We start from the raw sequence: 23314 nt of genomic DNA on the forward strand, positions 1-23314 counted from the left end.
AATTTCAATATCCTCTTAAGCATGCTGTGAAAGGTCCAGATTGGGCAGTGTAGGTAACCTTCTCCCATCCTTGGCACAGTACAACTGTCCAACACGGGTGATTACCAATTGAAGTGTCATAAATGTACACCGGCATCATCATAACAAAACAACGAGATTCACAAGCAAGAAATACTTAAGCCACATGGAGCTGCCCATTAAATGTTTCCTACTTCTGCATATACATAATATACAAATTACCTTAGGCACCAAGTCCTCAGGAAAAAAAAAGTCTTTTGTGGCACCCTGGGGACCAAGAGACGTTATAGAGCATCAGCTTTGTTTAAATTTATTTTATTCTACCTGGGGGGAAAAAAAATCCTAAAAATGTCTTCAAGGCCGTTTAACCTCTTTTTCTTGGAGACACAATCCTTCTTAAAGGCACATATTTCATAAGCTTCAGAAAAAAAAAAAGAGAGAGGCGGTGATTTAAGCCACATTATCCAGGTCCTAAATAATGTTGGGTCTTAAATGAACTCTCCTCGGAAGGGCAGGGTACTACGGCTTTGCTCCTGCCAGCGATAGCGAAGCTGGGAGAGTGCCTGGCTGTCCAGAGTTTCAAATTCAGAAAAACCCAGCTGGTTCAGGATCTCGTAGACACCTGCCTTGGCTGCCACCTGGAAAAGAGAAAAACGAATCAGGGCATCGGGAGGGAAGTTGGAACACGCAGAGAGAAGGACCTAAAACTTAGTTTAGTTCGATGTTTCTTTTTAAAACAATTAATGAAATTAAATGTATATCTGCAGTTATCCAGCATTAAGAAGGCAAAAACAAATGGAAAAAATGTCATAACACTGGTTTATAAAAGTAAGAAAACGTTTCAGGTCTATTTCCCCTCAGCCCATAGCAAGTAAATACAAAAGTAATCCAAAAACAATTTAGGAGACTTTCATACATACATACATACATACATACATACATACATACATACATATGCTGGAATAAGACAAATATGAATGTGTTTACATTTCCCCCCAAGAAATAATTCAAAAAGCAGTCTTTATTTCCCCTGTTCAATAACTGTTATTGATAGGCTCCTCTTCACCAAATATTTAAAGCTACTTTGCAAAGTATGTCTCTGACCAGCTGAGAATGCATCCCCCAAAATTGTATGTATTGAAGAAGTCCTTTTAAGAAAAAAGACTGTTTAAACTGCTTTAGCTGCCTAGAAGTGTATATATCTATGCATCTTTGAGTGTATTCTGATCATGAATGTGCAATTGGTTGATCAGAATTTGGCTTGGCCTTGCTGACATCATGATTATTGAAAAGACGGCTATCACTGCTGCCATACGACTCTCAGGATCCTAATGATATACAACAATGTCAAACGTTCTAATATCTATGGTAGACAAATAGAAAATAAAAATCCAAACTACCAGCCTCCTTGGAGCAATATAAAGATTTTTACTGCCAATTCACATTATCAAATGCCTTCTGTGTGTCTAGAAATATCAGAGCCATTTGCTTTTCAGGATGTGCCTCGTAGTATTCCAAGGTGTCCAAGATTACTCTCATATTATCTTTAATTTGTCTCTTTGGCAGAAATCCATTTTGATCAGGATGAATAAAATTATTTAGATACTTTTTAAGTCTTTCTGCCAATATTGAAGCAAAGATTTTATAATCTGCATTTAGTAGAGAAATAGGTCTATCGTTCTTAATTTGTAATGGGTTGGCCTCCTCTTTTGGAATAAGTGTAATATAGGCTTCTGACCATGATTTAGGTCTCTTCTTCTTTAACATAGCTTCATTCATAACTTCTAGCAATGGAAGATTTTGTAAAATTCTCCTGTAAGTCCATCTGGGCCTGGTGCCTTTCCATTATTTTGCTTCTTGAGTGCTTCAGTTAACTCCATCGTTATATTGCTTTCTAACATTGTTTCAATCTCTTTGGATATCTGAGGTAAATTAGCATTCTGTAAGTACTGTTTAACTCTTTCCTCATCAATATTCTCTTGCATATATAGTTTCCCATAGAAGTCAAGAAAGATTTCCTTCTTCTCTTTGCTACCATAGCAAACTTGGCCTTAGTCATCTGTTAATTGCAATATTTTCCTTGATTCTTTCTCCTTTCTCAATTTGTATGCTAACCATCTACCTGGTTTGTTTGCGTCTTCAAAGTAGTTCTGTTTAGCACCTCTAATTTTCTGTGCTAATTCTTCTTTTTCTATTTGACCCATTTTATGTTTAACTATATCCATTTTTAGCTTGATGTCCTTTTTCTATGGCATTTTCTATAGCTCCTTTTCAAGTCTTTTATACTCATCCTCTAAGGCCTTAGAGGCTGATCTTTTCATAGTATTTCTTTTCCTTGTATAGTCTATTATCAAGCCTCTAACATATGCCTTCATTGTATCCCATATATTCTGAATTGATGTATCTTCTTTTTTGTTTTCTCTAAAGAAAAAAGCTAATTCTTTCTCCATCCACTGTGTGAAGTCTTTTTCCTTTAAAATAGTATTATTTAGATCTTCTTTTTTGTCCTTTCCATTTAATTGTCATTGGATTGTGATCTGCCCAAGTACTTGTTTCAATATTTATTTCTTGAATATTAGTTATTAATTCTGTTGACATCCATATCATATCTATTCTGGACCATGATAAATGTCTATTTGAATAGAAGGTGTATTGTTTAGTTTTGGCATTTCTTTCTCTCCATGTATCTTTTAAGTTTATTTCATCTACCATTTTAAAAAAAGATTTAGGGAGAGTCTTTCTGTTTTGTTTTATTGTTTTCTGTGCTGTATAGTCCAATTTATTGTCTACAATTCCATTAAAATCTCCCATCTTAACTATATTAGCATAGTCCAGTTCAATTATTTTCATATGTAATTTTTTGTAGAATTCTTCTTGTTTGTCATTCGGGGCATAGATTGAAATACCTGATTGTAAATGTATTAATAGCGGCTAGGACTGTATTTGCTAAAAATTGGAAAAATGAGAAAACACCATCTATCTCTTCCTGGTAATCACCCTCATTATCATCCTGAACAAGGCCTACCATTATTGTATCATCCACATACTTCACAATATAGTTGGCAGCAAACCTTGCACTACAGTCTTGGGTCAGCAGGGTGAACAACAGCTCTGAGGAGAACTTACACTCAGAGGAACATGGTGTTAGAAATATTAGTCCAAATCACATCCACTGGGGCCTATCAGTGAGAAAATGAAGAACTCAGTTGCACTCATTTTAAATGCTCACTTTATCACTAAACTGTTATGTCTAATAAAGTGCTCATTACTGAATCTCTTGCAATTCCACTACTCTATAACCTCACTGTTCCTAACCAGAGGCCTTTGTATGGATTATATTCCATGGAAAGTTAGATCATAATTGGTTACTCTAAAGTGCCGTAAACATCTTGCTGTTTTCCTTTTTATGGAATGAGCCTTTTTTTTCTTGTTAAACAGAGTTAAATTTATTCTTTGTTTACATAACAGATCTCATAACTTGCCCCAATGCCAAGAGCCTCTCGGCTGCATAGATCAAATGAAAGGTCAGCAACAACATCATCATAAATAGCTAGAACCACACTCTCCTAACATCAGAGTACAGGTAATGCTAATTGGGATTGGTAATTGGGACCGGTAACTACATTGTTAAGCAACGTGTAAATTGGAAAATCACGTGACCAAATGCTTACTGTCAGCAATTCCAACAGTCCCGGTTGGTGTCATTAAATGAGGACCATGTGGTTCAATAAATGAGCATCCACATGATGTGATCTGTGACTTCCTAACAGCTTTCACATTGACTCTGCTTGTGGGAAGACAGCTGGGAAAGTGACAAAGTGCAGTCGCATAATCACAGAACACTAAAACGCCCACACATATGAAGTTCGCTTGTAATTTCCATTTGTTCAGGCTGATCGTAAGTTTGAACCATCGTTGCATGAATGATTATTAAATGAAGACCTTTTGTAGCCCCTGTTGATGGGCCAATTATGAATATGACCATTTTGTTGATCTGCTATGAATTTTGGAAACGAGGCCTCAGTTTTATTGTCACAAGCAAAAGCTGGTTATACACATGCAGGTCAGAGAATTGAAAAAAATACTTCAGTTTCGCTAGCATATTAATGAAAGATGCTAATGTGATTACCAACGTAACATGCTTGTGGCTTTTCATTAAGAACCACAACAGCTTGCAGCCTGATTAAATAATGTACAAATTACATGCTTGTTGTTTGTTCTTCAGTGTGTGTTCTACTTAGTTACAGGATCCTCTTATACTACTTTTGCCTACTTTTTATAGTGAAGCTTATGAATGCATAGTGTAACATCCTCATTGGCTTGTCTGCAGAATCTAACACTGATTAGACCTAAAAGAAGTGACTCTCCCAGGGTTATCTAGCTGGCTTCTGGGATTTAATGGGGGTCTTCCCAATCCTAATCCAGCAACCTACACACAGGTTCATGTTGGCTGTCCCTAGAAATTATATTCTTAAATCAGATAAATCTCTTTGGGAGGACATGGCATTACAGGTGTGCAATATCTGCCCCTTGATAAGCAGGTAAGATAAAGAAATTCAACTTTTTGTATTTATTAAAGTGTATGGTGATGCTCTTTAGCCAAGAGTCTACAATGTTAAGACAAAATAGTTATTGGGATGGTGATAGTTAGTCTGTTTGGTTTATGCTTGCATGCTATTCAGAGTGTGCCATAGGGGTTAGGCTTGGCAATCAGATGGATAATGGTATTCTGCAGAGTCAGTTGGGACTTTTCCCACCACCAATGTCACCTCACATTTGGGCATCGCATTTGGGCAGGTCCAGCATCAGTTGAATCCATACTGAGGCGCTCGAAGTGCTGCTTTTCCCACCGAAATGGTACCTATTTATCTACTTGCATGTAACACGCTTTTGAACTGCTAGGTTGGCAGAAGCTGAGACAAGTGATGGGAGCTCACCCCATCATGCGGTGCTAGGACCCAAACCACTGGAGCACAGCCTTCTCCAGCGTCTTTAAGCCACTGAGCCACCATGCCTCACTCAACTTTCTGTATCAGGCTTTGAAGAACCGTAAAAGAGTTTTATAGTTTAGTGCAGGGGTCCCCAACTCCCGGTCCATGAACTGGTACCGGGCCATGGCAGGCCAGAAACTGGGTCACATAAACAAGCAAAGCTCCATCCATGGAATGCAGGCAGTACACCAAACCACGCCTCCTCCAGTCCATGGGAAAACCTCTCTTCAAGGAATCAGTCCCTCATGCCCAAAAGGTTGGAGGCCACTGGTTTCGTAGAAAAGTGTATGTTGCATTTCACATTATATTCCCAGGACTCCAGAAACGGATGGGAAATATAAACACTGGGGAGGTAAACTGGGACCTTCCAGGTGCTTTGGAGTACAATTCCCAATATTCTTGGGCCACTTACAATGCTGCCTTGGACTAACTAGAACTGATGTTTAAAACATCTGAAGAGCACCGTTGTTCCACTGGTTAATTGTTCCAACTGTCAAGAAATTTCTTCTTAGTTCTATGTGGCTTCTCTCCTTGATCAGTTTCCATCACTTCTTGTCTTGCCTTCTGGTGCTTCTGAGAATAGCTTGACTCCTTCTTCTTTGTTTGTTCTTCTGTTCCCTGCTTCTTTTGTTAGACAGACCACCAGATCTCTAGTTCCATACCATCAACCAGATATCTTCATAGTTCTTACAGTTGGATCTTACCAGCAGTCCATACCTATCTGTTAGATGTGGCAAGTGCTTAATGAATCAGGAAATTGGAGGTGTGACAACCAATATGGATTGTGGCTTCCAGAAATTTTTCACAATGGGGGCAAAAAAAGATTTCCATAGCAGTCAGCAAAACAATTGTGCCCTTTACACAATCTGTTCCATGACACAATACGCTTCCCCCCACCCCCCCAAGAGCAAGATAAATGTGTGCAAAGAACTTTCTTCCTCTCTCTGCTCAACCCCTTTCGTGCAGTACATTTCTGACCTGTGCGCATTTCACTCCCATCTCTCTTCCACCCACTGGATTAATGTCATTTTCCAGCAAATCTCTTTAATCGAGAATAGGCAGGCTGTGATTGTAACCCCAGCTGGCAGATTCCTCTTTCATCTCTCACCAAGGAGATCAAACATGCCAAGATGAATTTGCAAAGCTAACTGAGACAAGAGAGGAGACTAAGGTTTCCCATCAAGCATACCAGGCAGGGGCTCTTTGCTTACAGTTTACACAAGCAAGAAAAGTTGAGAGGCTAATCTCAAGGGATCAGATAAAATGTGCTTAAGCAACCCGTTTGCTCCCCGATCACCTTCTCCCACTCCAAGTAATTATTTGCTTGGTACTTCTGCTGGGCGATTCCACTGTAAAGTTAATCACCGGAGCTACATTTCGAGTGCTGTTAAGCCTATTAAGAATCATTTAATCCACTGGAGCATCCAGTGGAGCTAATTAAAAGATGCAAGTGTTTTTGAGGGTAGGGACTCTTTGTGGACTCTTACTTGAATGCCTGAAATCCAACAGAAGTTGATAATGCTAATTTGCAAATTCCATTTAAAATCAAACCACCCTTGGCTGGTCCTTTACCAATCCCCTTTTTAGCTGTTGTTATGTTTTGACTAGAAAGAAATAAACAGAGAGCTTGAGGGAAGAACAGATGTTTTGCAGCTGGGATGACTGGATTATCTTCAGTGAAAATGATCTCAGGTAGAAGGAGAGACAGAACATAGAATAATGGGGTCGGAAGGGACCTTGGAGGTAGAAATAGAATAACAGAGTTGGAAGGGACCTTGGAGGTCTTGTAGTCCAACGCCCTGCCTAGGCAGGAAACCCTACACCGCTTTAGACAAATGGTTATCCAACATAACAGATAACAGATAATCAGAGTTGGAAGGGACCTTACAGGTCATCTAGTCCAACCCCCCCCACCCAAGCGGGAGACCCTACACCATTTCTGACAAATGGCAGTCCAATCTCTTCTTCAAAGTCTCAAGTGATGGCGCTCCCACAACTTCCGAGGGCAACTTCTGTTCCATTGGTCGATTGTTCTCATTGCCAGAAAGTTTCTCCTTATTTCCAGGTTAAATCTCTCCTTGTTCAGTTTCCATCCATTATTCCTTGTCTGGCCTTTAGGTACTTTGGAAAATAGCTTGACTTCTTCCTCTCTGTGGCAGCCCCTCAAATATTGGAAGACCTCTATCATGTCTCCCCTGGTCCTTCTCTTCACTAGACTAGCCAGGCCCAGTTCCTGTAACCGTTCATTGTATGTTTTAGCCTCCAGTCCCCTAATCATCCTGGTTGCTCTTCTCTGTACTTTTTCTAGAGTCTCAACATCTTTTTTTATAATGTGGTGACCAAAACTGGATGCAGTACTCTAGGTGTGGTCTTACTAAGGCTTTATAGAGTGGTATTGGTACCTCCCTTGATCTCGATTAGTTTCCATCCATTGCTTCTTGTCCTGCCTTCAGTTGCTTTGGAGAATAGCTTGACTCCTTCTTCTTTGTGGCAGACCCTGAGATATTGGAACCCTGCTATCATGTCTCTCCTAGGCCTTTTTTTCAGTAGACTAGCCAGGCCCAGTTCCTGCAACCGTTCTTCATATTTTAGCCTCCAGTCCCCTAATCACCTTTGTTGCTCTTCTCTGCAACACAGGTCTTCTAGTTTAACCTCTTGTACAAGCAGGAGATTCTATTGTTCCAGACAAATGGCTATCCAGTCTTTTCCCGAAGACGTCCAACGATGGAATGACTTTGGTGAGCTATAGTCCACTGGAAAATACAGAGCCAGAGGGAGGAGATAAAACTCACATACCAACATTCATTGTAACAAGTCTCACAGCTACATCCTTTCTTAGTTTCTCCACATTAGCCCTTTACCCTTCTGAAGTAGGCAGGAATCCAAATGGTATCCCTTAACACAGAAGTCTCCAAACTTGGCAACTTTAAGTCTTGTGGACTTCAACTCCCAGGATTCCTCAGCCAACCATGGTTGCCAAGGGCCCAAATTTTGATCACATGACTATGGGGGAAAGCTGCAACAGTCATAAGTATGAAAAACAGTTGTAAGTATTTTTTTCCAGTGTCGCGTTGTAACTTCAAGTAGTCACTAAACAAATGGTTGTAAGTCAAGGACTATCTTTATTTGAAATTGTGGGAACATTTTAGTAGATACCACCCTAAAATGACTGTAATGGGTGTATATTAAGAGCCGTGGTGGCGCATGGTTAGAATGCAGGATTGCAGGCTAATAACTCTGCCCATTGCCAGAAGTTTGATCCTGACTGGATCAAGGTTGGTTCAGCCTTCCATCTTTCAGAAGTTGGCAAAATGAGGACCCAGACTGTTGAGGGCAATAGGGTGACTCTGTAAACTCCTTAGAGAGGGCTGCGAAGCACTATGAAGCGGTATATAAGCCTAACTGCTATTGCTAAGTGCTATGTAGAGAGGTGCACAGGGTTCTTATGAAAGTGAAATAGGGTGGATAAACCACAGATGTTGCTTTCAGTTCCTCAGTAGTGTAAAACTCTGACAAGTATTTAATATTGGTTCTACAATGAAGAGTCAACTATTTAACATGACTTCTTTTAACAAACTATTTCATAAAAAATATTTAACAAAGATCTCCTGTACCTTCTGAACAGAACTTCCAGCCCATATACATGAGTATGTACAAATGCAGTGATAATCTCCACATTATATGCATTGTCTTCATGAAGTACTGGTGCAAGGTTGCCCCGTGTAAGATAACTATGCTTCTAACAGAAACATCAGCCCTCTACATCTCTGGTGGATTAGGCTAGAAGTTAATATTGTAAACACTTATTTCTCCCAACTAATAGTTGTCTCTGCAATTCCCTGCACTTACAAAAAAAGTTTCAAATTAGGGGCAGAAAGAGAAAAAGTAGGAGACGAGGACCACCCCTGTTGCTTCCCCATAGTTTTCCAAGTTAAAGGATGGAGCTGACAGCAGCTTGGGAAGATCTGAGTGCTCACGGATAAAAGACAGCAGAAAGCCAAAGATGCAATGAAACAAGGACACCAAAAGGTCTTTTGTGCAGAATAAGGCAGCAAAGAAAGATACTTTAGATGCTTATTAAGGGCTCTGAGGGAGGGATGGGGCTTGATTCTAAAACTCACTGTCAAAACCAGCTATGGTTTGCAGTTGATCTCACTTGTTTCCTTAATATGAGCTCATCCCAGACAGCAGAGTGCAAAGCTTCCTTGGACCACACTATGTTTTCCTTGTGTGCCAAGGACTCTATTCCAAAAATAGGGGCAGTACTTATCCTGGGATGCAGATGAGTCCTCCCCACCCACTCCATCTAGAGGGATCTGGAAAAAAAAGCGGTGTTTTCATTGCCCCAAGAACACAATTATGGCACGCCTGCTCTAGAGTCTGGAATCTAATTTAGCTTTGAAGGGTCGAATCACTTCCTGTCCTATTTGTTCAAAAGGTAACTCGTCTCATCCTGACCAACTCATCTCAGTCTAGGAGAGTGCGCCTTCAGCAGAAGGATAACAACAGAGGGGGAAAAAAATGTAACCATCTTAAGGAGTCACGTTTTGTGATGCTTCTCCTTCAAAACAGAAAAATCCACTTGCAATGATAATTATCTAAATAAATCTTCTTCTTCTTGTGCCACATCTGTCATCGGATGTTGGCGATCATGTTGGCAATCCTATTTTTATCAACAGCCGCACGAAAAAAGTGCTTGTTGAGTTTTGTCCAAACCAGTCCGTTAGATTTTGAAGCCTTTGAAGTTATACTTCTGCCTGGACCTTGTTTGCCTTCGGTCATGGGTCAAATTTTTAAACTTTCCATTTCCAAACATTAGGGCTGCTCCAAAGTTGTAGAAAGCCTTGGGGGTTGTAAAGATATTTTGGCTACTTTAATATAATTTAGATGTGCTTGGTAAGTAACTACATAAATATCATAACTTTTTAACATTTTGTTGGTTTCATTTACATCTACATCTACATACACACACATACACACATATCCTGCCTTTATCATTTTTACAAATAATCCAGGGCAGTAAACATATCCACCCAGGTATGTTTCATGCCTAAGGCAGGATTTGATCTCACAATCTCTTGCTTTCTAGCCTGGTGCCTTAACCACTAGACCAACCTTGCTCAATTTATCCACATTGATTGTCAGTAAATGGAATAAAAATAAGAATATTTTGTGGACAACTTTTATGATTGATCTGTGAAAAACCTACATGTTTATTTAGTTTTCCCATTATAGATAGGATGGCAGTCTAGGCATATTAACAAGAATTGTTTACATGCATACAATCTAGCTGTATAAAATACCAGACAATGCATGTTATTCTAGAAAAGTCATCTGGCCAACTTTACTGTCACTGCACTGTGACAATGCATTCATGTCGACCAAGGTGAGAAAGACCAACGTAAGACATTTAAATGGTAAGAGCTGATCAATTCACTATAATTTGTGAAGAAGGCATCCAAATTTCATTTCTTACTTCCTATGTCAAATGGCATGGATATTTATTTGCTAGGAAACCAACACTATGACAATAAAGATACAATAGAGCAGGGGTCTCCAACCTTGGCAACTTTAAGATTTATGGAGTTCAACTCCCAGAATTCCTCCTAGCTTTGCTGGCTGAGGAATTCTGGGAGTTGAAGTCCACAAGTCTTAAAGTTGCCAAGGTTGGAGACCCCTGCACTAGAGGTCTTTGTACATTCTTATAAGAATTGGGGAATCTTTCCTCTGCTTGCATATCTTAAATAAAATCATGATAATGTTGACTTTTATAGAGAAGAATAGGAAGTTGGAATGGGGAAGAAAAGAGGAAAGCAAATCTCAGATAAGATACGCCAACATAGAGTTGTAACTCCAGTAAAAATAGCCAGTCACAGAGTCCTTCAGAGAAATCTCATGACCCATTATTTTCCTTCTCCTTCTCCCTCTAGTCCAAATTTCCTCAACATGAACTCTGGATTCTGTTGTTAGCTCAAGACTGTATAAAAAAGATTTGTAAAAGATGGATCAAAGAATAACAGAGTTGGAAGGGGCGTTGGAGGTCTTCTAGTCCAACCCCCTGCTCAAGCAGGAGACCTTATACTATTTCAGACAAATGTCTCTCCAACTTCTTTTAAAAATCTCCATTGATGTAGCACCCGTAGCTACTGGAGGCAAGTCATTCCACTGGTTAATTCTTCTCACTGTCAGGAAATTCCTTCTTTGTTTTCGGTTGCTTCTCTCCCTGATAAGTTTCCATCTATTCTTTCCTATCCTGTCTTCAGGTGCTTTGGAGAATAGATTGACACCCCTCTTCTTTGTGGCAGCCCCTCAAATATGGGAACTTTCTAAGATGTGGACTGTTATGCTGTGCTTTAGGACAGGAGTCTCCAACCTTGGCAACTTTAAGACTTGTGGACTTTAACCCCCAGAGTTCCTCAGCCAGCAAAGCTGGGAGTTAAAGCAGTGGTGGGATTCAAAAATTTTTATTACCGGTTCTGTGGGCGTGGCTTGGTGGGCATGGCAGGGGAAGGACACTGCAAAATCCCCATTCCCTCCCCACCCCATTAACCTGCTTTCCAGCTCCATTCTCCTGTGCAGGGCAACAAAAGAAGACCCAGCCGATCAGCTGGGACTCGGGAGGCAGAGAATAGATGGGGCCAGTCAGAGGTGGTATTTGCTGGTTCTCCGAACTACTCAAAATTTCCACTGTCGGTTCTCCAGAACTGGTCAGAACCCACTGAATACCACCTTTGAGTTAAAGTCCACAAGTCTTAAAGTTGCCAAGGTTGGAGACCCCTGTTTTAGGAGATACCCATATGAATCACTACCTTTCTTGCTGGAAAGAAGGAAAAACTGATCTCATGTAAGATCTTTTCTTCCCACACTCTGATGGGACTATATTGACCTCAATATAGGAAAAGTGACAAAAATAATTTGCAGCATGAAATCAGAACACAGAGGATTCAGTTTGTGGTGATTCACCACAGAAATAAGGTTTTTAGCTCTGGATTAAATTATAGATGGATCTAAAAAACTATCCAAAGAAATAAATCTGGTAAATCACACATGGATTATATTCTTGTATATGAAGTGAATTTGAGAAGATGTGCTCCAGGCCTGATTTTTGAGTATGTATGTATGTGTGTGTGTGTGTGTGTGTGTGTGTGTGTGTGTGTGTGTGTGTGTGTGTGTGTACACACACACACACATATATATGTATGATATTCAGCTTTGTTCGGGTATTTTCCCACGTCATTGTAGTTGTGCTTTTAAAGTTGTAGCGACGTTTCAGCAGAATCTCATCTGCCATCATCAGGCTTGTGTAGAGACAAACACAATACAGAAGCCTGATGATGGCAGATGAGATTCTGCTGAAACGTCGCTACAACTTTAAAAGCACAACTACAATGACATGGGAAAATACCCGAACAAAGCTGAATGCCATACATGTAAGTACCCGCGAAAACTTAAGAATGAATATATATATACCTGCTTATTGTTTACTGGACGTTGAAATCATTGCCTGCTTCATTGGATAAATAGAAAACATTGCAAGTATATAGTGGCTAAACATAAACTGTTCATCGTCTTTTAATGACCTCATAAACCCTTGCAGGGTGGAGTCTGGGCAATGGAATGGAGCTAGCAGAGTGTTTAATGGCCGGATGCCCTTCCCGTCACCAATGCGGAGTTCTATTCAGCAGATATATTCTCATTCTGTCCAGGGAGAGAAATATCTGCTTCTACCTAGGATAACTTTAGAGAGAGAGAGAGACTAAACAGAGTATGTTTGCACTTACAATGCTGTGAAGAATATCAGAAGCCATTTTTTCCCTTTCTTTTCTATTTTTCTTCAACTATTTTTTTCTTTTCTGGCACTTTTGACTCTCTTTGCTTTGTTTTATTTTTCTTCTTTGCTTTATATTAGCTTCAGTTAGTTTTTATCTTCTTGTTTAAAAGTTTTAATAAAAATTGCACACAAGAAAAAGACAGAGAGCTAATGAAATATTCTGCCAAATACAAAATGTCATATTATGTCTCTCTTTGGAAAAAAAATTCTTGGGACAGTCTTGGTTAATAATGAAAACCTAGTTTTTCCTTTTAAAGAGTGGGATATAATTGTAACTACAGGAGGATTATATAAGTATGAAGTTGTATAATTTTTCCTTTGTTTCTGCCGATACAAAGTATTGTTATTTTATGTATGCATGCTAGAAAATAGATTATTAGAAACTATTTGGTGACAAAAAAAAGGTTAAACAATTATTCCAGGTACAATTAGAAAATTATTGGGGGATTTCTTTGAAATAATTCCAGAGACTGGTACAAATGGCTCTATATTCAACTAAAATACTTTTGGATTTTTTAGTTTGGCATAGCTGAATTACTATTACTATTAGTATGGGGATGTGCATTAGATAAATTCTATAATTATGCTCTTTTTAAATAAACAATTAAAGGCTATCACTAAGGTAGATCTGAGCAATTTACCCTTTTTACTACACAATTTTACAATTACTATATTACTATTATACAGATTTATTAAGCAAATATTATTGTTCAACCTCTAAAAAAAAGTACTTAGATTCAAGATACATATTTACACTTTACTTAGGAAGTGGCTCTTTCTGACATAATAGAATGCATGCTATTTTGTCATCCAGGTTATTTTTAATTTGTCGCTTCTGTCTGTGCATTTTGTAGAACACAAAAGGAAACGAAAAGAGTAGAATAGCAATAGCAACGGGAATTAGCTTTGAAACAAAAGCTAACAAGTTTTTGTAAGGTATTTTGCATTTTCTAAGCCATACGGTGAAACTACAGGAAAGTAGACACTGAAACACCAAGAAGTTCATTTGCGGACAAACCACTATTATTTCTTTCTGGGACAAAATTAGATTTTGGGTGTGACAGCCAGGGATGCTGTAAAAGGATTGACAGGAGGGAAAGCATATGAAAGCAATTTGGGGGGATTCTGGAGAAAACGGGGGTGGGCCATTGTGTGGGAGACATAGACACCTGAGCATAGGACCAATGGAGGATAAATGGAGAAAATAATCAGAAGAAGACCCCAAAGCCAATGTCTGGTGGGAAGAATAGGACAGAGATAGAGGTGTACGAGACTAGAAATAAATAGCTTCCTTCCAGCACAAAGTGTTTCTATTTAAGCAAGTAAACAGTAGCTCTAAAACATAGCTGAAGTAAATATCATGAGGCCTCTCAGCTTTCTGTCTGAATGATTCATTCTGAGGCAACAATTCTCTGGAACTCCAGTCACAATGTTGGTTAGAGCTTGGGTGCTTCTTCTATATTTCACAGTATATAACTTTCAAGTTTTCTTTCACTTAACCCTTACAGTGTACCACGTCCTTTTTGCTTGCGAGAAGACGGGCTTCTCTCTCTCTCGTTGGGCAACTATCCTGATATTCTTGAACAAATCTGTTACCTTGGTTAGGAAAAGTTAACCGCTTTCTGTGGAATTTCACAATTAAGCCACCTCGCTCTGTGCTGTCTACGTTGATGGGAAATGGCTCTCTACAGATTCAGCCATTTTCTGGAGAAGTACTGGATTGAACCTAAAAACTCTGGCATGTGAAGAACGGTCACCACCACTAGAAAACACTAGCTCAGAATCGAGGCAGTTAAACCTGGGGTAACTAAAGGCCTGAGGTTGAAAGAACAGAGAAAAAAACAGTTTCTTTGCCCTCCACCGCTGGGAGACCAGGCAGAGAGAAAGAGAGCTAAGTCTAAAAATTAACGCAACAGCCTATATCTATAGAAGATCAAATGTGAGAAAGGATGAAAAGAAATAGAATTTCGTAGGAATCTATAGCAGCAAGGCATGACTTAAATACACACATAACAGAGGTGATATTCAGCAGGTTCTGACAGATTCTGGAGAACCGGTAGCGGAAATTTTGAGTCGTTCGGAGAACCAGCAAATACCACCTCTGACTGGCCCCACCCCCATCTCTTCTCTGCCTCCCATCGAGTCCCAGCTGATCGGCTGGGTCTTCTTTTGTTGCCCTGCACAGGAGAACAGAGCTGGAAAGCAGGTTAGTGGGGTGGGGAGGGAATGGAGATCTTGCAGTAACCTTCCTCTGCCATGCCCAAGCCACGCCCACCAAGCCACGCCCACAGAACTGTTAGTAAAAATTTATGAATCCCACCACTGACATAGAAATCTATGAAAATAAGATACACAGAAACTATAGAGATAAAACTTAGAAATATACACACATGAACAAAGAAACAGAAGATAGATTGGTAAGAGTCTGTAGGAGTTATAGGAAAATCCTGGAAATAAGAGATAGCTTTAGTTTTCTTTCTTTCGGGAGGTTTTGGTACAATAAAGGGAGTCAAATGTCACTTATCTGTAGTCTGTACTAGTTCCCCCAAAGAACTGCTACACACATGTTGTTTGTTGTCCTGTGATGCACAGCACTGATCTTTGTCCCAAGAAATAACATTCTAAATGGATATATTTCATCATCATTTATCAAGTAACAACTTGGCATTCTTTAGCTTAGGTGTGTCAGGAATACAATTCCCAAATTTTCCATGCTGGGATTTACATTACCTTAGCGCACACTTGTTAAATCATTTTTCTATGGAGTTTGGCCAAATGGAACAGTGAACTGTTCAAAGTGTTCCTTTCCAATTGGCAAGGTGATACGGAGCACGGCAAACTAATGGGTTAAAGCACATTATAGTAAGATGGCTACTTAATCAGTTATGAACTAATGATTTATAGTTATCACAAAGAAAAACAAAGCCTATTCCCTATTTCCATTCTGGATCTGGCGTACACGAGATGGCCATGTTTAGATGGAGGTTTCCTAGATCCAAAAAAAATAAGATTTATGATGAGATCTAAGATCAGATGTCTTGCTTGCATGCTTTCTTCAGAATCAGGGGTTGTAGCTAAACCCTGGGACAGCATTATTGCAGAAAGTTAGCTGAATCCTTTCAGCTGGATATATCAAGTGTAGCCATTTCCCCAAAGAGAACAAGGGCTGCAAGACATATCAAGCGGTCAGAAATAAGGAAACTGTGACGCACCAATTTCCTCCCATCGCTCTCATTCAAATGGCCATGCTTCAAACATAGTTACCCCCTTGCTTGTCCACAGCTGCTAAAACTTCTGGCTTGTGGTCAGAAGCTCTGGACAGTTCTGGTCGTCTGAAGCCACTTGGCTTAGCCTTTGCTCTTTGCCACAGAGGCTTACTCAATAAAGACACTGTGAGAAATAATGAACTCCATCAACAGTTCACAAGAACAGCTGTTGTTACGGGAATTAATCTGCAAGGAATGCAAGGATAATGCATTCTGCCATAACAATAATGACCAGGGATGAAAAACAGGAGCCTTCTTTGGGCCTGTGAAGGATCTCTTTGAAAGCTACAACCAGCTATGAGCAATGATTCGGATTAAGAGAGAAGACATGTACATTTGGGAACAAAAAAATCATGACTATAAAATGCTGTTCCTATAAAGGTTTGTCACCTCACTCTTCCACACTGTACATATATGTATATTTAAAGAAAGAAAGAGTGGTCCTCTCTGTTATGATAAAGTCCAAAAAGTCTTTATAAGTCTTTAATCTTTTATAATATAATCATCCAATGGACAATAGTAATTATTCAGCAAAGCTATCCCACTGATGGAAAACTATATTGCAGTGATAGCTAATCTTTTTGGCACTGAGTGCCCAAAGCGCATGCACATCCCCAAAATTCAGTGTGTGTGTGTGTGCGGCCCCTGCGCATGCATCCCATATAAATGTGCATAGCCCCTGAATATGCACCCCCTATGCATACGCCCTGCCCTCCATGTGTGTGCAACAGAGACCTGAAGACCAGCTGGCTGGCGGGAGGTGTGCGCACATGCGTGGCAGAGCTGAGCTGGGGCAATAGCTCGTGTGCCCACAGAGAGAACTCTATGTGCCATAGGTTCACCATCATGGCTATATCGCTTCACAACAAGATCATGGAGCCTATTATAGAATGTTATACTCGAGCACCAAGACCCATGTTTTAAATGTCAATTAAAGAGCAAACAAAGAAACAACACCACCTGGCAAGAGCAGGACAGTTGAAGAAAAAGGCAGAAAGGCTAATTCTGGCTGTGCAAGACCAAGTCTTAAAAAACAAATGCATATAACCAGAACTGAGAAGACAACAAGTGCTGTCCCTGCAAAGAAGCTGAAGAAATGGCAGACCACCTAGCCAGCTTTTGCAAGAAGGCTGCATAGCGTGATTACAAACAAAGGCAGGGCGACAGCAGCCAACAATGGCGCATTGGAATATCTGCAAGAAATACTACTTGTCCGTGACAAAAACTGATGGGGCGGCAACACAGATGAAGTCGTTAAAAAATGAAGAAGCTAAAGTGTTCTGGGACTTTAGAATTCAAGAAAACAAGCGTCTGCCACACAATAGCCCAGACTTAACAAATGTCAATAAGACAGACAAAAAAAGTTTAGTGGACATTGCAATATCTGGAGAGAGAGGAAAAGAAAAAGAACTAGACAAAAATCACAAAATAAAAAGAACTGTAAATAGAAATAGAATGACTATGGCAAAAGAAAACAAAGATAGTACTAACAGTAATAGATCCTTTTCAGTGGTGGGATTCAAAATTTTTTACTTCCGGTTCTGTGGACGTGGCTTGGTGGGCGTGGCAGGGGAAGGATACTGTAAAATCTACAGTCAGAGGTGGTATTTGACGGTTCTCCGAACTATTCAAAATTTCCACTACCGGTTCTCCAGAACTGGTCAGAACCTGCTGAATACCACCTCTGCTTTGGGTGCAATTCAAAATCATACGGAGCATCCCTTGAGAAATTTTTTTTAGCATTAATCAATTGTAAATGTCAGCTTTACTTAGACCAGTTTATTGTACATCCTGCAAAAATATCTTTAACTTATTAAACAACAACATCTGCCTATCCCAGGTCCTGGGGAAGGACTTGATAGGGCGGACTAAAATGCCAAATCCGGCGAGACATATTTATAAGCATGTCTATAAGAAAGTCTACTTATAAGAAAGTCTACTTGAGAACCTATAACCCAGAAGCTGTTAAGTTCCTGCGAGATGTTAAGTTCCTGCGAGATGTTAAGTTCCTGCGAGATGTTAAGTTCCTGCGAGATGTTAAGTTCCTGCGAGATGTTAAGTTCCTGCGAGATGTTAAGTTCCTCCGAGATGTCCAAGACATGCTTTGGCCGTCCCATTAAATCCTGCCAATCTGGAGGCACTGATCCACCTAAAGCATGCGTTAACCACTCTCTGTCAACCTGCTTTGTTTCCTTCTCTATTCTGTCTTTCCAGTCCCAACAATCGTGGCATACCCATGACTTTCTTTCAGCCAAGGAACAAACCCAGAGGCTGCTGGCTCTTTCTCCTTCCACTTGTTTATGGACACCCAAGTGCCTTGTAGTAAAGATATACAAACCCACCACTCTGTTTCCTACGAACATTATGAAAAACGAGTACAAAGTAATAAACCAAAGAAACTGAAGGGAGGAGGAATTAGCTTACAGCAGTGCACACCACACCTCCATGTCTTTCTGTCCTTGCAAATCATCCTTGCTTCTATCATATTGATATTTTGATTCATCCGGTAATTGTCTTTTGGCTTTTAAACTTCTCAGTTCATCAATTCCATCCAATCAGTTTATTCAGTCCTTCCTTTCCTCCTGAAACATTCACTCTACCACAATTCCATCACACCACTCTCCCCATTAAACCTAATTATCTTGGTCTTTGAGAGTCTGAAGTTTTAGATCCAGATTCTCACTGCATCCTGTTATCTATTTATCGAAGGATCCTTATACTGCTTCAAAATATGTGTAAACAAATGTATGCATCTCAACAGGTTCTGATCTGAAAAACTACATCCAGAAACTATGTGACTAAGTTCAAGTTTAGACTAACTAAGCTGCGAGAAAGGGAAATAGACCATGAATCCTGCTGAGAGCAAATTCATCTTCAGATATAGATATTTCCTGCCTGCCTTAACTCCCCCACTCACTAAGGTTAGCGTTGCCCATCAAAATCTAAAATCTACAAAGTGTTATCCAAGTGCTATCAGTTGGCATTGAAGACTACTGACCTCCTGCATCCAGATACTGAAAGGTTTCTCCCAGGAGTCTTTCTTGGCCAAGTGAAGGTAGGCGTTGAACAGAATGAGATAAATATAGCGTTCCAAGAATTGCAGGCTCCGTAGCTGTAAGGTCTGTACTTCAGCTTCCTCCTTTGCAGTTTTCCCCTGAAATCAGTAATTTTAAAAGGCTTTAATGCTGGGAATCAGATGCCCTTCAACTCTTAGATGGGCAGATTGATTTTCATTTTAACGAAGAATATGAAAAAAAAAAATCAAAACACAACTCTAACAGCTCAGACACAATTCTGGGGATAACTTCCTGATGAAAAGCTATAGAACAGTTGGGGTAAGCACCTACTCAACTATGGTTGATGTCAAAAGCAAAGTTTGATTAGACCTGGTTAGCTTTTGGATGAGAGAGTACCAGGATGAATTTTTAAAAAAATCCTACCATCAGCAATGGCAGACCATATCCACATTGTTGCCAAAAATGGATTAAGTTCAATTTGGAGATTTCATACATGAATGCATACATACATGCATATATACACATACACACACACTACATATATGGAACATATCTGAAAGATCCACAGTTCAGAAGTAATGCAACACACACGAAATTTGCATGAAATTTCAGACACAATCCTGATCTTTATCAGTGTCAAGTCAAAAATGCAGTTGGAAGAACTGTTCCTAGATTCAACTCGGTGTGACATAACCTCTTATGGGTTTTAAGGATCTATAAAGCTAACAGTTGTACCAACAGTTGAGTGAAATACAAGCATGGCAAATGTGTCATATGATACAGAGGAATGGATTCGTGGAGTGATAGTCCAGAACCATTATGTGAATAGAGAATTGAAAATATCCCTTGTATGAGTGGGGAAAAAAAATCTCCATCACATCAAAGGAAGACAGTTAGAAACACAAAGAAAAGCCTTCCTACTGTATACAGGGATTTATGGGTTCCAGAAAGGAAATAGTTCAATTGCAGAACTGAATCATCTCAATAAATCTTTAGGGAAAAAGACGCTGTGAGAATTGTGCATTTTCAGATGTAGTTTACTGCCAAAAAGCTTGACACATTCCATAAAAGCTAAGAATACATCTGTCATTCGGAATGGCACAAAAGTACCCTTTAAATGTTTTGTATCTGAAACATTAAATCAGAACTACACTCCACTGACAAGAGGCTAAGCTGGGACTGGCGGCACCCCTTTTCTTTCTAATACCATCCCAACTGCTTAGAAGGGTTTCTGCTTAGCAAGGACACACCTCGAGCCAGATGTTGATTTTGGCTCTCTCACACTGATCCACTGAAAGGGTCAAGGAAAGCGCTGGCATTGGGGGCGATGGCACAACATGTTGTTTAGTTTCTTGGGGGGGAGGGGCAGAGAAATGAACCAAGTTGACTGGATGAAAGTTCCCTAGATCAGGTGTGTCTGCCGATCTCTTTTCAATCCTGAATTCTTCCACCCCAAGAAAATTACGTTTCTGCAAACTCAAGGTGAGAGTGACTCTGAAAAAAAAAATTCCTTCAGACTTTGTTCAACCTTGCTATTTGAGATTTGTCCATATTAAATAAATACCCCAATCTGGCAGCAGTTTGCAAGCTTCCCCTTCAGCCTATCGCAGTCTCACAAATGAAAGCTAATATACGTGTCCCAGGATAATGTTGGAGGATCCAATCTTGGTCAGTCCTACCTACTCTTCCAAGCTTTCGGAGCCGTGCTGGAGCCCAGTCTCCTTGTCAGTCAACAGGGGTGATGATTTATCACCAGCTTATCAGGTACTTAGGAGCCAAAGACTTGGCAGCACAAGGAAACAACAGCCAACAACTTAATAGTCAGCCATCAACACCACAACTAGCAACTAAAAACCCACATGCAACCAGGCACCCCATAAATACTATGCATAGCCCAAAGCACACTTTCTGTTGAGAGAGAAGTTCCCTGAGAATGGGCTCCAGCATGAGTCCAAAAGCTTGGAAGACTGACCTCTGGTCCCGGTGACCAACCCAGATTGGATCCTGCTACCCCAGTCAGGACACTCCTTCAGACATGGAGGCCAACTCCCAAAGCCCACTGAGAGAATCGAATCCACAATTCTAAAGTGGAGGAAATGGACAGGATTTTCTGTTGGGCAGCGTCCAGGGCCACATCCCTGAAACCTAAAAAGACACACGGTGTGCATTAACTGCATGGACCTGAAGGCAGGGAAAGACTCTCCTTCAGGCTGGGCTAACATAGTAAGGAGACTTCTAAGGACAATCTGGCTGTGACATCTGTCACTCCATTGATTTCTAGGATTGACTCAGCTGCTCTGGCTAGCGAAGGGGTGTCTCCACTGAAAGAGGACAACCATTCTAGATAGAAGGAGTGCATTGATCTTCTGTGAAGGATATGCAATAACTGCACTCTCCTGCTAGAATCTCCAAAGCAGCATTATAGTCCCATAACCACCCAGGGTTAGCATCCTTTGAGCAATGTTCCTCCCCTAACCTCCCCTTTCCTCAGGAGCTAATAATAAAGCAACTCCCGTTGGCAAAACCAGCGACTTTAGGAAAAGATCTAACCCTGGGTCATATTTAAATATGGTCATCCAAGTTCCCATTAAATTGTGCTCCATGCTAAAACTTTCTTTCTTTAGACACCGAGACCCCTGAAATAGAAAAAAAAAAACATGTTGCAAACATTCACTTTTTTTTTTTTAATAAACGTGGAAAGGGCAGGAAGGGAAGAACCAGGAATAGGCAGTTGAGATTTCGAGCTATAAATTGAACCCTTGTTTTATATAGTGCTGCTTTTCCTGAAAAAAAAAAAAAAAACCCAGCAACCAAGAATTAGCCTTATCCTCTTCTTCTTGTCCCTGCCTTGACCTCAGTTGAGTCATGACCACACAACAGCAATCACTGAGGTAGACAACGGCGGCGACGTAGCTGTATCCATATTCATAGTTTCGGGATGAATGTAAACACCACCCAGCCTCCAGCTCACAGTAACTACTTTGCTATAAGTAGAAATTAGCAATTAAAGCTTCATAGAATGGAACGGAAAGCAAGCAAGCAAGAGGTCGGAAGCTTGGGGGAAATAATGCAATTATCTGGGAAAGGGGGCCTTCAAACAGATGGCATCAACACGGCCAGACAAAAGGTATTCTGTGCAGCCACTCCACCTTTTCTCTCTTTTCATGGGTGCCTCGCAGTAGGAGAAAGGGTGGAAAAAACAAAGGAGATTCACAAATGGGAAAAGGCCATCTGGAGCCTTCATAAAAATCAGCGAATGAGCCAACCCATAACACAATGAGTTCCTTGTCTAGAAAGGGCCAAGCTTAGGCCTATAAAGCTGTGCCTGCTTACCTTGGAGTAAAACTCAACTCAGTTGGGCTTACTCCCACTTGTAAGCCAACAAAAAGGAGGCAGAGTTTTAGAAACAAAAATAGGAAAAGGCCGCTATTCCTTGCTAAGAGCCAGAGCGATGGTGGTCCATTAAAAGCAGCAACACGTGCAGAAAGTGAGAAGTTGCTTCTTGGTTGCTTTTCACTGCAATCTGATGATGGAGGGGCACTTTTTTTTTTTCTAAATTAAGTTTGTGCGCTCATTTAAAGCAGCACTGGGGTTTTTCCAAATGCAGAATTCACAGCACCTTATTCAAAAAGGTTCACTTAGTGTGTGTGTGTGTGTGTGTGTGTGTGTGTGTGTATGAAAACTGACTGCACAGAGAAGAGTCAAAGTCTTGGTGGGAAGGACCAATAACCCCTTCTGTTGAACGTTGCTTCTGCTACAGGAAGTTCAGGTAGTCCCTGGCTTACAACAGTTCATTTACTGACCGTCCAAAGTTATAATGGAAATAAAACAGTGACTTATGACCATTATTATGTGCCTCGGTGGCGCAGTGGTTAGAGTGCAGTACTGCAAGTTACTTCTGCTGCAGCCAGCTGCCTGCAATTTGGCAGTTCGAATTTCACCAGGCTCAGGGTAGTCTCATCCTTCCATCCTTCTGAGGTGGGTAATATGAGGACCCAAATTGTTGGGGGCAATAGGCTGACTCTATAAACTGCTTAGAGAGGGCTATAAAGCGGTATATAAGTCTAAGTGCTATTGCTATTGCTATTATTCAGTTATGACCTTTGCGGCATCCCCATGGCCAGGGGATCAAAATTCAGAGGCTTGGCAACCGGTTCATATTTATGACCGTTGCTGTGTTGCCAAGGTCAT

The 23314-nt window shown here is 40.4% G+C and overlaps 1 protein-coding gene across 3 annotated transcripts in view; it reads right to left on the reverse strand.

Moving 5' to 3' along the window:
* Positions 1-317: 317 nt before the first annotated feature.
* Positions 318-23314, reverse strand: part of PALD1 (phosphatase domain containing paladin 1) — a 127482-nt gene continuing 104485 nt past the window's right edge. For all 3 annotated transcript variants that reach the window (XM_026713536.2, XM_087932330.1, XM_026713537.2), the window contains exons 19-20: positions 19105-19260; positions 318-656 (exon numbers count right to left, since the gene is read on the reverse strand). In XM_026713536.2, coding sequence (XP_026569321.1) covers positions 507-656; positions 19105-19260 — 306 coding nt within the window. In that variant the 3' untranslated portion in view covers positions 318-506. The remainder of the gene's footprint in view (positions 657-19104; positions 19261-23314) is intronic.

The sequence above is a fragment of the Pseudonaja textilis genome, chromosome 4 (genome assembly GCF_049901715.1).
Source record: "Pseudonaja textilis isolate UNSWEBS1 chromosome 4, rPseTex1.2, whole genome shotgun sequence".
Taxonomy (NCBI): domain Eukaryota; kingdom Metazoa; phylum Chordata; class Lepidosauria; order Squamata; family Elapidae; genus Pseudonaja; species Pseudonaja textilis.